The sequence below is a fragment of the Podarcis erhardii genome (assembly GCF_964252035.2).
Source record: "Podarcis erhardii genome assembly, chromosome: 3".
Taxonomy (NCBI): Eukaryota; Metazoa; Chordata; class Lepidosauria; order Squamata; family Lacertidae; genus Podarcis; species Podarcis erhardii.
Window position 1 is genome coordinate 3,309,704 of NC_138507.1, and position 13,628 is coordinate 3,323,331.

The window sequence follows — 13,628 nt, forward strand, 5'->3', positions numbered from 1 at the left end:
CAGACTTTGTGCAATTAAAATTCAGAAAAGAGGGACAGATATAGGTGCATTCTGCTACTGTTAGAGGAACAGACACAGGTGGGGGTGGGGTTCAACTGTGCAAATCAGGGGTCGGCAAACTACAGCCCAGGGGCCGGATGCGACCTGAAAGGGTCGCAAATCCAGCCCGTACAGCCATTTGAAAAACCCTGCCAAGTGTCCGAGGCCGAAAGGCCACGTCAGTGTTTACCTCAACATGGCGTGGGGCAGCAAGCATCTGTAAACTCCAATGCAGCCTTTCATTCATTGAGCCACCCCTGACATGCAGCCACCCATGGCTCCCACAGCAGCAGGGAGCTGAGCAGAGAGCAAAGCAGGAGGGAGCAGTGAGGTGGTGGTGGCTTCAGCGAGCTTGTGGGGCTGGCACTGAGGCTGCAGCTGAAGCTGGGCTTTCCCTTGAATGAGGTGCTGCTGCCCAGCTCCTTCCTGGGGTAGTCGCTATCGCCCTGGCCAAAGAGCGCAGCCCAGGGGACAGGGTCCGAATGAGTCACTGCTTCCTGGCCAAGGGAATGCAGAGAAGGAGGCAGGGTCTCTGCACCTGGACAGACGGTGGACCTCCCCCCCCCGCCCCCGGCCCTTCTCCCTTCGTTGTCTGCCACCTGCCTGCACTGCGCCGAAGCCCTCTTTCTCTCTGCCTGGGCCAGTGGGACGAAGGCCAGTGGCTTCGGTGGCAGCGGCGGCTGCTGTCCCTGCCCAGGCTGAGGCCTGTGGCGTTGGCGAGGCCTGAGGAAGGGGGAGGGAGCAGCAAGGGGGCTGGCGGGAAGTCAGGGCCGGTGAGGCAGCGGTGCTTGGGCTCGGGGACTGTGGCTGTAGGGAATCCCGACTACAGCTCTTTCTTCTTCCTCCCCTCCCTCCCCCCATGGCAGTTCATTTTTTTCTTCAAAATATAGTCCGGCCCCTCACAAGGTCTGAGGGACAGTGAACCGGCCCCCTGCTGAAAAAGTCTGAGGACCCCTGGTCCAAATCATAGACTTCCAGGAAAATCTTCTTAAGGAGGAGGTACACCATCAGCTTCTCCAAGGCAGATGGTTACTTCTCCCTCTTCCACTTACATGCATTACTCATTTCCTGGATCCTATAAGGTTACAGCATTCTTTACAAATATACTTTATATCTAGAACACAAGTACAAAATGACAGAAGCTGCTTACTCTGGAAAATCAAATAGCTGCTAAATCCACAAGGCATCCACTACTGGAATATAAAACGTTAGCTCCGGGACACTCAGGCACACACTGATAAACAGCATATTTAAAGCCACGCATATGGAGAAACTGACATGTGCAACCCACAATCAGTGAAACTATCAAAGGGTTAGTTTGGCCCTCTCAAGCCACTCATGCAAGTACTTAATTAGAACACAATATTACGCAGTGGCCAGCATTTTTAAATTTCCCAGTATGTGCTGCTACTTTTGTAAGGGGAAAAAGGTTTCAGCACTGCTTTAGGAGCGATCACTACAAAAGAAACACATAGTGATAGCAGAGCAGCAGCCTTCAACAGACAGCATTTTCATTTCCTAAAGTGGTGCTTCAGGTTAAGAACAGTTTCAGGTTAAGAACGGACCTCCGGAACGAATTAAGTTCTTAACCCGAGGTACCACTGTACAGTATTAGGAAACTGCGGATGGGGAATGAGAGACACTAATGAACAAGACACACACACCCCGCCCCAACACCTCCCCAAATCTGTTGTGGGGGGTTCCCCAACCCTCCAATCATCACATATACAGTGAAGGAAAAAAGTATTTGACCCCCTGCTAAATTTGCCCATTTGCCCTCTGACGAAAAAATGACCAGTCCATAATTTTAATGGTAGGTTTATTGTAGCTGTGAGAGACAGAATAACAACAGGAAAACCCCCAGAAACCCAGAAGACAAAAGTCAGCGATTGATGTGCGTTATAATGAGTGAAATAAGTATTTGATCCCCTATCAACCAGCCAAATGTCAGGTTACCTGGTATCTCTACTGTATGTAACGAGCTGAGATTAGAAGCACCTGCTGTAAGGGAGAGAGGCCTTACCTGTAATCCCAGCTCGTTACAGTATCTGTACAGAATAAACCTGTCGACAAAAGCAATCCAGATTCCAAACTAGCCGCCATGACCAAGCCAAAGAGCTGTCCAAGGATGTCAGGGACAAGACTGTAGACCTGCACAAGGCTGGGCTGGGCTACAAGACTTTCGCCAGGCAGCTTGGTGAGAAGGTGACAACAGTTGGTGCAATAATTTGCAAATGGAAGAAACACAAAATAAAGGGAGACATGCTATGGTTTTGATCAGGATTGAGCCCTGTTATTATTACGGATTAAATTTGTTAGCTGCTTGTCTTGTACAAGGCAACTCAAAGTGACTTACAACCAAAAACAACCCCCCCCCCCTAGATATACTAAAACCAAGAAGAAAATACATTAAAAGTATTCCACCCTACTACAGCTCCTATTTTAAAAAAGAGAGAAAAAGGGCAGGCATGAATTCATACTTGGTTTAATCAGGGATTTTTCAGACAGAACTCACTGGAATTGCGTTCTGACAGCTCTCAGCTGGGTCCCGGCGGTGGGAGGAGAGACCTGACCAGCCTCAGCAAAGCTCCGCTCCACCTCCGGCTCACCAGGGCACCAGAGAGGCACAGGTCAGCCAGAGGCGCAGTGGGGCTTTGCTGAGGCTCTTCAACCTCCCAGCTAACAGCTGATGTGCGGGAAACCTGGAAAAGCAGGTTGGAGATTGTTAAACTGCTCCGCTGAGGCACAGGCAGCTACCCACCCTGCAATGGAGAAGTATAAGAAAGTCGCCACCTGTGCCTCAGCAGTGGCGAAGCTGCATGCTCCGCTACCACATCCCAGTGACGTGGTACACCGCCTGTGAGGGCGTGGCACGTGTTCTGGGGCGTGGCGCACTATCTGTGGGCGCGTGGTGCCCGGTACATGGGAGGGGTGCGCAGCGCGTGTCCGGGGAGGCCGCTGTGATGGCACCCTACTGAAGTAGTAGTGCCGGGGGCGGTCCGCTCCCTACGCACTCCCGTTCCTCCGCCAGTGTGCCTCAGCCGCCTTCGCATGGGTGGGCAGGCTGCCTCTTTCTCCTGGGAGGAAGAAGCCGTCAACCCACCCCTCGCCTCCCTGTGCAAAGATGGCTGAGGCAGCCCTGCAAACAGAGTGTGACAGGCTCCATTCCCATGACTGCCTCAGCTACTGCCGCTGCCTTTGCACAGCCACCTGGTGTGTGTCTGTGTACATCACTTCTAGTTTGGACCTCATACTCTCCCCTTAAATCAGCCAGTCAAGGAAGCAGGCAACAGTTACCTGGGGGGTGGGGGCAACTGCAATTTTTTGTGGCTGGAGAGCAAAACTTCAGTGGGAGAAGATAAGGACCCCTGACTCTGCCTACTTACAGCTCTCCTTGGAACTTTACATACAATCCTTTCTTGGTGTCTCCTACACACACACACACACACACACAGACACACACACTTGGGAGTGTACCCCAAGGTTCTCTGTTTGAGAAGAAACAGTTATGCACAGGATAAAGCATCAATCTACACACTATTAATACAGTGGGCTGCTGAACTGATAAAAATTTGGACCAGGCTGAAGAAGATACACACATATGGGGCAGGGTTGGACAATACATTTGATACTATTTCTAAAATGAAGCTACTGACTTCTTAAATATGAAGCCCCTACACATAACAAAATTGCTGAGAAGGTTATGGGGATGAGAAGAGAAAAGACATTTAAAACAAGTCCAAAATCTAGTGTGCAGTATTGGAAGCAGTGTTAGAATCCTCAGATATAAAATTATTGCCAAATGGCACCTTAAGCCTAGGTTACGGTCACCACAATGGAATGTCTAGGCACCATTTTCTTCCAAATAAGGTTGGTTATTATTATCATTATTCCTTTCATTTCTATACCACCTTATATTTTAAAGGAAAAATCTCAAAGAAGCCCCACATCTTTGGAATGACCTTCCCTGCCACTCCCCAGCTTTCGTTCCACTAGAAACTGAAGATACCAGCTTGACTCTAGCCAAGTCTTTGGAAAGGGGCTTTATGTACACTACAATGCCAGAATGTTGATCTGTTGCTGCTGTTTGTGCTTTAATTTGGATTTTGCACAATTTTACTTTTTGTCTTTGTTTTTATGAAGTTTATGTGCCATATTTCCATCCTGACACCATGTTAAAGGCAGTTGATATGTATTTTAAATAAATACCATATTGGCCTGAGTATAAGTCTCACTTTCCCCCCAAATTCCAACTGTGAAAAGTGAGGCTTATATTCGTGACCTTACGGCATGCAGCCAGGAGTGTGGGGTGAACCGAGCCAGGAGCATGGCAAAGCAGTGCCCGCCCCATGCGTAGTCCCCCGCCCTCTCCCCAGAGCAAGGAAGGGGAAAGGCCGCCAGCAACGCAGCGTGGCTCCCCTCCCCAATATGCAGCCAGGAGCAGCGAGGAATGGAGCAGCTTATATTTGGGTATTTTTTCTTTCCCCTCCTTCAATTTTAAAGGTGCGGCTTATATTCGGGCCAATATGGTATATGAACGTTGGAATAAAAGCTTCTTGCATCCTTTATGGTTGGCCCCTGCTTACACTGTGCATTTTGCATTGCATTTATAACTTGGCAGCTTCCAGGCGCTGCAGAAGGCATTCTCTTAATATCCGCAACAGTGAGCTGACCTAAGCGCCCACCGCCACCAAACTCAAGATCACAGAGCTCTTCTCTACAGCAGGTCAAGCTGGTAAACAGAATTCCTTTATTTTATTCTCAACATTCAATTGTGGAAAACTATGGAAAAGAAAAACCTATGGCAAACATATTTAATAAGAACTGGACTCAAGAACGACTCCTTTTACCAAAGTACATACATTTAGTTTAAAACGCAGGGACTACCTCCAATCAAGTGAAAGTGATACGGAACTATTCCACACTGATATGAAACGAGCCCTCTATTTTCAAAGGGCAGCATTCAGCAGAAGTGTTAAATTTTACAATTCACTTGCCAAGCTAAAAGAAAATACATTCCAACCATGATAGATAACGAGTGCTTGCCAACACATGGGCAAAATGAAGTGAATTAAGGAAGTGACACCCACTTGTAAAGGAATCCCCTCATTTCCTGGCATGTCTTAATGGATACATTGTATTTTTGCACGTGGGAGAAATATTGCAGAGCCATCAGATGAGCTTGAGTACATGAAGTGCTCAGCCATGTGTGCAGAAGAGGTCTTGTGAAAATATAGATCTCTATGAAAGCTTATGCATAGGGAACTAAAATCAAGGAAGCATCTAGTGTAGAAGGTTTATAACCTAGACCAGTGGTTTTCAACCTTTTTGATTCCACGGCTACCTTGGACAACCACATTTATTTCTGCGGCTCCCCTGGGGGAGCCACTTACACTGGGTTTCTATTACAGTAAGTGGAGAGTCCCCCATTTCGCCCCACCCCCTTTCAGCACCATTTTTGGCACGTGTGTAATTGGGAGCGCATGTGTCTAAGGAAACACAAACAACACAGCTGCTGTGCAGGGCCCCAGCCTGCCTTTCCCTAAATTAGTGTACACGTAGTGGGGAGAGGGGTGCAGAGGGCAAAACAGGATTAAGATCGGAAGCAGAAATATTTTGTCATTTCCCGGGGAAGAAAAGCAAGAAACACACAACACAGGACACACATGCAAATATGGTTCTTTCCTGCAACGTCCTCCCTGTCCCCATAAACCTGGGCGACTGTTAAGGAGGAGGGGGTTACCTGGGAGGAGAGGTAGAGAAGAAAAGAAATGGGGATAGGGATGTTGTGTGTAGAAGGAGAGAGGAACATAAAAGACACTCCTCACTTTCAGGGTTATTTTTAAATCCCTCCTTATAGAGCACATACACATCCAGGCAAACATACCATGAAGCTATTTGGTTATTTTCTTGCATTCCTCAAGCCCTCTGTATAAAACTAAGGAACTGTTAGTTATTGAAGCGGAGGAGGATTTTTGTTACTGTGTGTATGGAGATTTAAGAAGATAAAAGCCATTCAAAAGGGTTTCCCCCACTTCTTTTGCCAGTGCAAGTTAAAGCTGCAGACTCCCCTGAATGTTCCTCAGAGAGAAAGAGAGAGATAATGCAGGAAGATATGGACTACAAGTTAATGAAAAACGCTCCCCCGGCTCCCCTGAATGTTCCTCAAGTCCCCTCAGGATGCCACGGCATACCGGTTGAAAGCCAATGGCCTAGACCAATGTCCTGCCCTACAATGAAATGAAGCAGTGTATCACTCTTGCTCAGATGCACATACACTCATGGCGCTATCCCACACTTGAAGCCACTGCAGGCAAAGCAAGCACCAATAAATGAACCAATAGTGATATTCTGCTTGCAAACCTTCTCTCTCTCCAGAAGTTGCTAGAATGGGCCCCTTATAAGACAAAGCTTACAGTTAGGTACAGTTTTAGCAGCATGTAGCATCACTGGGTGTTCATAAAAGGCTCAAGAGCCCCACAATTCCAGACAATTTCTAGAGCAAGTAGGAAGTCATGATATCAGAGAAGAAAGTAGGGTGGGACGAAGAGGACCCCATACCAAGGTAATGATTTCTCCTAATCCACAGATCTGCATATGCAATAATAGGATGCACACAATAATGCGTACACGCACTCCAAACAGATGGCTAGCAGAGTTTATAAACCTCAAGCACATTGGACAATACCATCCACTTCCACAAATTACCAAGACCACATGCAGACAAGTCATGACCACCAGCAGTTGCCCAGGGTCAAGATTTGTGCCTAAGAGGCTGGAATGTTCACAGCTAGCAAAGTGTACAATGGCTGATTCTTTACTTTGAGAGTTGCAGTGTCCCCTTCTACAGACAGAAGGCTTGCCTATAAAGATATTTAGTGCAAAATACCCATTAACTTTTGACAATAACTTGTAGGTTATATGATGGGGCTGATAGGAGTGGGGGGAAGAGAAAATAGAATTGCAATCAGACCTAACATCCTATTTTCTATAATGGGCTGCTGGCAATTTTAGACATACTATAACAGGATCAGCTCTAGGACTATCCATTTTTAATAGTTAGCATTGTTAGGGTCAAGAATTATGGAAATTCCTAAAACTGAAGACAGAAAATCTCTTTACTATATGCAGGGCAGATGAGGCTCTGCCATGAGCTAATCCATTTTTAGAGAGAGCCAACTATAAAGATGCAGAAAAGTAGAGCAAAAGCAGTTTCCCATTAACTTTGCACAGCCAAGTCCCACTTCATTTCAGAAGTATTTGGATGAACATATAAAAGGACAACTAAAGTTAGATGCAGCTTCATTTGAAATGAATGAAAATGTAAGAGTTCTTAACAAAGTAATTAAGGATTATTTTCACATCCATACATAAGTAGCTCAGATCTTTGAGGAATAGATCTGAACCACTCTCCCCACCCCTTCCACCACTTTCATGAACAATCTTTTCTTACAATCCCACTTTCCTCCCTAGTGTATTTTAATACTTCATTGTTGGTCAGTTTAACATATGAATGGTCTATTATTGCTACAAAAATAGCATTGTTTTGTTGGAATGTTCAAATGCCAGTACATTAAAATAAGATCATGTTAGCTAGAGTCTTAATCAAAAGGACACTTACAATATGACCCCCCAGGGCAGACATTATAATCATGATCCTTAATTGCCACATCATGGCAGACTTGTCCTCTTAAAGGCAAAGGACAGGAAAGCATTTTAATCCTATCTTGTTGCTGTTGTTGTTGGGCCAATTTTCCTGCCTTCCTAAAACCAACACACATAGCATTTAACTTAGAAGGTCTAAACTGTTCACCGACATACCAAAATAAGCATCAAGACACCAAAAGGAAAGAAGGCATCTTGTTGCCAAAATATAGTCATCCACAGTTTTGCACAGAAAGTGCTTATAATTTTAGCTTTAACACAGATGGACTGTATTTAAAGACTGCTCACTCCCCCTTACAGAGAACAGTTGAAATTCAAGATATCCTTTGAGTTAGGTCCAAGTCTATGCAGAGTCAAACATACAAAAACCTCTTGAAATGAATGGGCTTAGGCATGCTTAGATTCACATGTGATCAGGCGGCACATTTTCTAAATGTAACAATAATGCCACTATTGCAGGCAAAAATCCTGCAAACATTCATCCTAAAAAGATGAACTCACACAAATTGCTGAACTGCCCAAGAATGAGCTGTTTCATCCCAAGATAGCTTAATTAGCCCTCTCCACAATCACTACAAGCAGGGCTACCTAGGGGCCATACTGCACTGCAGGGAGACCCTTGTGGTCTCTTCCAACTCTATGATTCTATGATGTTTTAATATTTGTTCCGTTTTTCTGTAAAGCACTTTGTATGTTTCACCTGTAATATAGCACCTAAATATATTAAATAAATAATATTGTCCTGCCTCTGGTAATGAGTTTGACTGCACATCAAATGAAGATGTATGACAGAATGAGAGATGACAAAGATTTTCACTCTCATACATAACTTCAGACATTGAGAGTGTCTACAGCCAAAGTGACACTGACTCAGAGTACGCAAGTTGGATCAGGGATTAGCTGATTGTGTAAGCATTGTGTTGGACCATTAAGTCCAGTCACGGATGACTCTGGGGTTGCAGCGCTCATCTCACTTTACTGGCCATTTGTCCGCAGACAGCTTCTGGGTCATGTGGCCAGCATGACTAAGCCGCTTCTGGCGAACCAAAGCAGCACACGGAAACGCCGTTTACCTTCCTGCAGGAGCAGTACCTATTTATCTACTTGCACTTTGACGTGCTTTCGAACTGCTAGGTTGGCAAGAGCAGGGACCAAGAAACGGGAGCTCACCCCATCCCAGGGATTTGAACCGCCGACCTTCTGCAGGATCTAATCATCGTACTAAAAAAGTACAATGCAAAAAGAGGAAGAGTGTTATATCACAACATTCTATTGCAATACTTTTAATTGGATCTTGGTTGTAAACCCTTCAGGGATAAACCCTTCAGACAAGGCAGACTTTAAAGCAATGCTAAAATAATGCCAGGTAAACAAAGAAAAAACAACAACAAAACCAACAATTTCATGATTATTCCTAGAAATATCCAAATAAAGAAAGTTATATACCACCAGCTGAAATTTTGGCTGTCAAAAGCTTCTTCCCCTCCCCCAAGCAGAACGTGGCTACCCAGTACACTTCTGGGAATCATAGAATCAGAGTGACTGAATATATTTTATTAAATCCAGAGGCCACCAGTGAATTGGGTGGAGTGAAATCACAGACACACACTTGGGAAATGGCAGCAGATGGGTCCTCTCTCATTCTTAAAGTTGTGTTATTATGCTTTTTTCTCATGTTTCCAGTACCTCTAGTGGGTATAGGACAAGTAGAAAGTTCACCTGTTGAATTTCTGCTTATGATTCAACCCTCTCCCTAAGAAAGGGATGGTTTTAAGTAAACTTACTGAATTAACTGTGGCAAATGCAGTCCGGGTAAAGTTTTAGAAATTGCACTAAACAGTAACGTTTTCTGTATGAAACTTCCCACCCCAATCGTAGAAGACAATTTTTTTCACAATTATGTTGATTCTGTAAACAATCCATTTCCAAAGAAGCTAAAAACAGAACTACAAATCAAGAAGTCCCCTGTTTCATGAACTTACTAGGGGGCCTCAGGCAAGTCACTCTACCATACAGCCCTAAATACAGCATGGGGATAACCTTGCAGAGTTGCTGTAATTATTACATCAAGGTAATGCATGCAAAGGACCACAAATACCAAGTACAAATGGAGCAGTGCGACTAGGATGATAAAAGGTCTGAAAACCAAGCCTTATGAGGAACACTTGAAGGAGTTAGGTATGCTTAGTCTGGAGAAGAGAAGACTGAGAGGTGATATGATAGCCATCTTTGAAAATTTGAAGAGATGTCTCATGGAAGATGGAGCAAACTTATTTTATGCTGCTCTAAAGGGTAGGATCCAACCCCATGGATTCCTCTGCAAGTAAGGACTAAACACTAGGAAGAACTTTCAGATGTTAAGCGCTGTTTTACAGCAAAATGGATTCCCATGGAAGCTGTTGGACTCTCCTTCATTGGAAGTTTTTAAGCAGAGGTGAGACAGCCATTTGTCAGGGATGCTTTGCTGAGATTCCTGCATTGCAGGGGGTTGGACTAAATGACCCTCGTGAGTTCCTATTAACCTCATGATTCTTTGAGTGCCCTGCAGGTTTTATTTATTTATTCCAAAACATCCACATACACAGTATATGCAGTACCTGCTACTGAGAAATGCCAAGTATTCTATCTAAACTGATATTGCAGAGCGGAATAGTGAACACAGGTATTGCATTCTGTCAAAGAGACTGCATTCTTTTAAGTTAATGTTGGCTAAAGCAAATATTTCTTTATTCTTTTTTACTGCAAAGAGAAGCAGAAGCCTACCAGTTTTTAAAGCATACTTTGCAGTGAATGTGTGTGTGTGGGACAGGCCCATACAGCTGATAGGCTAGACTGTTCTGACTAATTTAAACTATGTCCCATTGGGTTACTGCAGCACAGAATTCTTGTCTGACTAAGCAAATAACTTGAGATAATTCCCAAGGCTGAATCTTGGCTGTTCCCATTCCAGAGTTGAAAGAAAGTATTTTCAGACAAAAGCAAAAGTCAGACATACGCAGAGAGAAATGAATAATATTGTCAGCCCTGCTAAGTCCTTTACATATCCCTCTGGCATCAACAACTTACAGTCAAACCTCAGTTGTTGAACGCAATCCATTGCGGAAGACTGTTCGACTTTCGAAACATTTGACAACTGAGGTGTGACTTCCAATTGGTTGCAAGAGCTTCTTGCACTCCAGCAGAAGCCGCATTTGGGTTGCAAAAAACCTTTGAAAAGCGGAGCATTTACTTCCAGGTTTTTGGCATTTGGGAGCCAAAACATTCGAAAACGGAATCATTTGAGAACCAAGGTTTGACTGTATCAGGTTTGTGGGGCTACCAAGAGCCTTTCTTGGTAACATTAGAAGGACGTGTTACAAGACAAAGAAAATTCACAGAATTGCATAAAAACTGTCCAAACCTGCACATATCTAATAAATGCTTGATGTGACCATATAATCCTGGTGAACAAGCGGTAATTATTTTTACAGGGACAGAATAAGTGCAAAGCAAAGCATTTATAAAGGGAAATTTGCAAACTGCCTTCTGTCCCTTTTGGAGACGAGAGGCAGTAATCATCATCTGAAGAGGCAACAGCATGTTCAAGTAGCAGCAGCTCATTCCAACAGAACATGTTACTTACCATTTCTTAGTGCACTCAACCATTAGTTCCTGGTAAGAGGCCACAAACTGGAACTTGGATGCATGTTTTCCAACACGTTGCAGTCTTTTCCATACTGAAGCCATGATAATAAGCAGCTAAAAAAGCCAAAGCCCCAACAGATGTGGAAAGTCTCAGGTTGAGCAAGGCAGGTATAATAGTTCGTTTGTGCTAAGCAAGCTACATGTAAGTCTAATAAAAACAATGGACACAGAAGATGTTGAAAGGATGCTCAGGATGCATGTTCTGGATATCCCTTTCCCAGAGTAAATCTTCTTTTTAGTAAACAGCACATTGTTGAGTGGGTACAATCATGAACCACGAAAAGGAGAAAATGTAAGTGCAAGGAAGTTTCCTCATAGAGTCATCATTCCTCTTCATGGGCTCAAATGAGGTTCAGGCTGTCAGACTGGAAAGCAAAACAGAATTCAAGTGAGGCAGTGGCAGTATGTGCTGTATGTGATACTGTTACAATTGTGGGAAATTTCTTATGTGCTTTTCATATGGCATTCATGGACCCGCAACACTGTACACATGAGAGAGAGAGAAAGAGACCCACACCCCTTACAAAACCCTCATAGAGAGGGAGAGAAATGCAGAAGCAATTTCAGGAATGCAAGCCACAAGTCTGCCTGGAAACAAACCAATCAGTTATTTTATCAACACACTCATCCTCCCAAACAACTTAAACAAAATACAAAAAATCAGGAGGGCCACCTTCCAGCATCTCTTGGAAGCCAGGCTATATATATATCGAGGTGCTGCCAATAGTACACACAGAGGGAGCTGCGAGAAGTTCTTTGTCTCCATGCTGATGACAAAAAGGTGTAACAGTTGTTTCTTCCCTCATCTCCTTTCTACAGGGGAATCTGCGCATATTGGGGAAGTCCGAGCATACTGGTGGTGCTGGTGTTGCAGCGGCAGCGGCAGCATCAGGCAGATAGACTGAGGGTGCAAGAGGGTAACAGACCTTTCCTGAGCTTCAGCAGCTTAGGGCAGGGATATCCTTTTCCTCCACCGAATAGCAAACAGATCCCCTTCCATCTGTGGCGCTACTTTCCAGCCACGAAAACAGGGCAGGGGCTGTACGGAAAGTGCAGCTATTTACTCCATCTGGACGGGGGGAGAGGGAAGGGAAAGCGCAGCAGCGGAGCCTCCATGGGCAGGAGGCCGGCGAGCAGAGGCCGCTTCTTCTCCCGCCGCTGGGCGATCTCTCCTGCTCCAGACATTTCTCCGCTTTGCGTGCGAGACACCTCGCCTGCCGCATTGTGTCTGCCCGCCGGGCTTGAGGGTCGGGCGCGGGCGGGCGGGCGAAGGCGAGGGCTCGGCTGCTGCCCCTTCTCTGCTGCCCCGGGGCTGCGGGACCCGGTCCGAGGAGGAGGAGGAGGAGGACCTCGCTGCTGCGCGGGGCTCTTACCTTCTTCCCGCCGCTCCAGCCTCGCTCCCGGCCAGGCGAGGGGGCTGCGCGGGGCTGTCACACACCCCGGCCGGGGCTGGGGCTGCCCATGGCAACCGCGCGGCAGCTGCTGACCCGCAAGGCTCGCTCCGGGCACAAAGGGGAAATAAGAAAGCCCCGGCCAGGGAGGCGGCGGCGGCGGCGCTGCTTCTCCTCCGGGACCCCGAAGCAGCAGCAGCAGCAGCAGCAGCAGCTCCGGCTCCTCGCATTCCACAGCCGCCACCCTCCCGCGGCCAGAGGTGCGCACCTCACACCAACTTTCGCCCAGCAGGCGCAACCGAACCGGCGCCGCTCGGAGCACGCCATTGGCAAAACGGGCGGGAGCCCTCCCCAAGCCGGCCAGCGCATTGGTCGCGGGGCCGCGTCGATCATGGGCCGCAAGGCGCGCGCGCGGGGGGGGGGAGCGGAGGGTAAAGCGAAACCCTCCTCGCAAGTTAAGAGGCGGGGTTGGGAAAGGGAGGAAAGAGAAGGGGCGGGCTCGGCTGCCGCCGCCGCCGCCGCCACACACACACACACACTCACTCGCCGCCGCCTCGCCCTTTCCATTGGCTCGCAGCGCCACCGCCGGGGCGGGGTTGTTTACACCGAACGGCCCGGTCATTGGGTGGCGCTGGCGCCCATCTGCGGAAAGTTGCACGCGCCGGGGTTTTGTGGGAGAGAAGGCAGCTGCGGCTGGATGGGAGCGGGGGGGGGGAGGGGGAGGCGAGGCGCCCGGCGCGGCCTCCCGGGTGGTGGCTCCCGCGGATCTCTCTCCCTTTGCTCGCCCCACAGCAGGGCGGCTAACCTGAATAAAATATAGGGGGGGGGGCCACCCACTGTTTGAATGGC

The 13,628-nt window shown here is 46.9% G+C and overlaps 1 protein-coding gene across 4 annotated transcripts in view; it reads right to left on the minus strand.

The window, feature by feature from the left end:
* Positions 1 to 13,039, minus strand: part of EHBP1 (EH domain binding protein 1) — a 279,413-nt gene extending 266,374 nt beyond the window's left edge. For 3 of the 4 annotated variants that reach the window (XM_081855475.1, XM_081855473.1, XM_081855474.1), the window contains exons 1-2: positions 12,762 to 13,038; positions 11,327 to 11,753 (exon numbers count right to left, since the gene is read on the minus strand). In XM_081855475.1, coding sequence (XP_081711601.1) covers positions 11,327 to 11,430 — 104 coding nt within the window. In that variant the 5' untranslated portion in view covers positions 11,431 to 11,753; positions 12,762 to 13,038. Of the gene's footprint in view, positions 1 to 11,326; positions 11,754 to 12,761 lie in introns of all 4 variants that reach the window. The other variant, XM_081855472.1, reaches the window with a different exon arrangement.
* Positions 13,040 to 13,628: the final 589 nt, after the last annotated feature.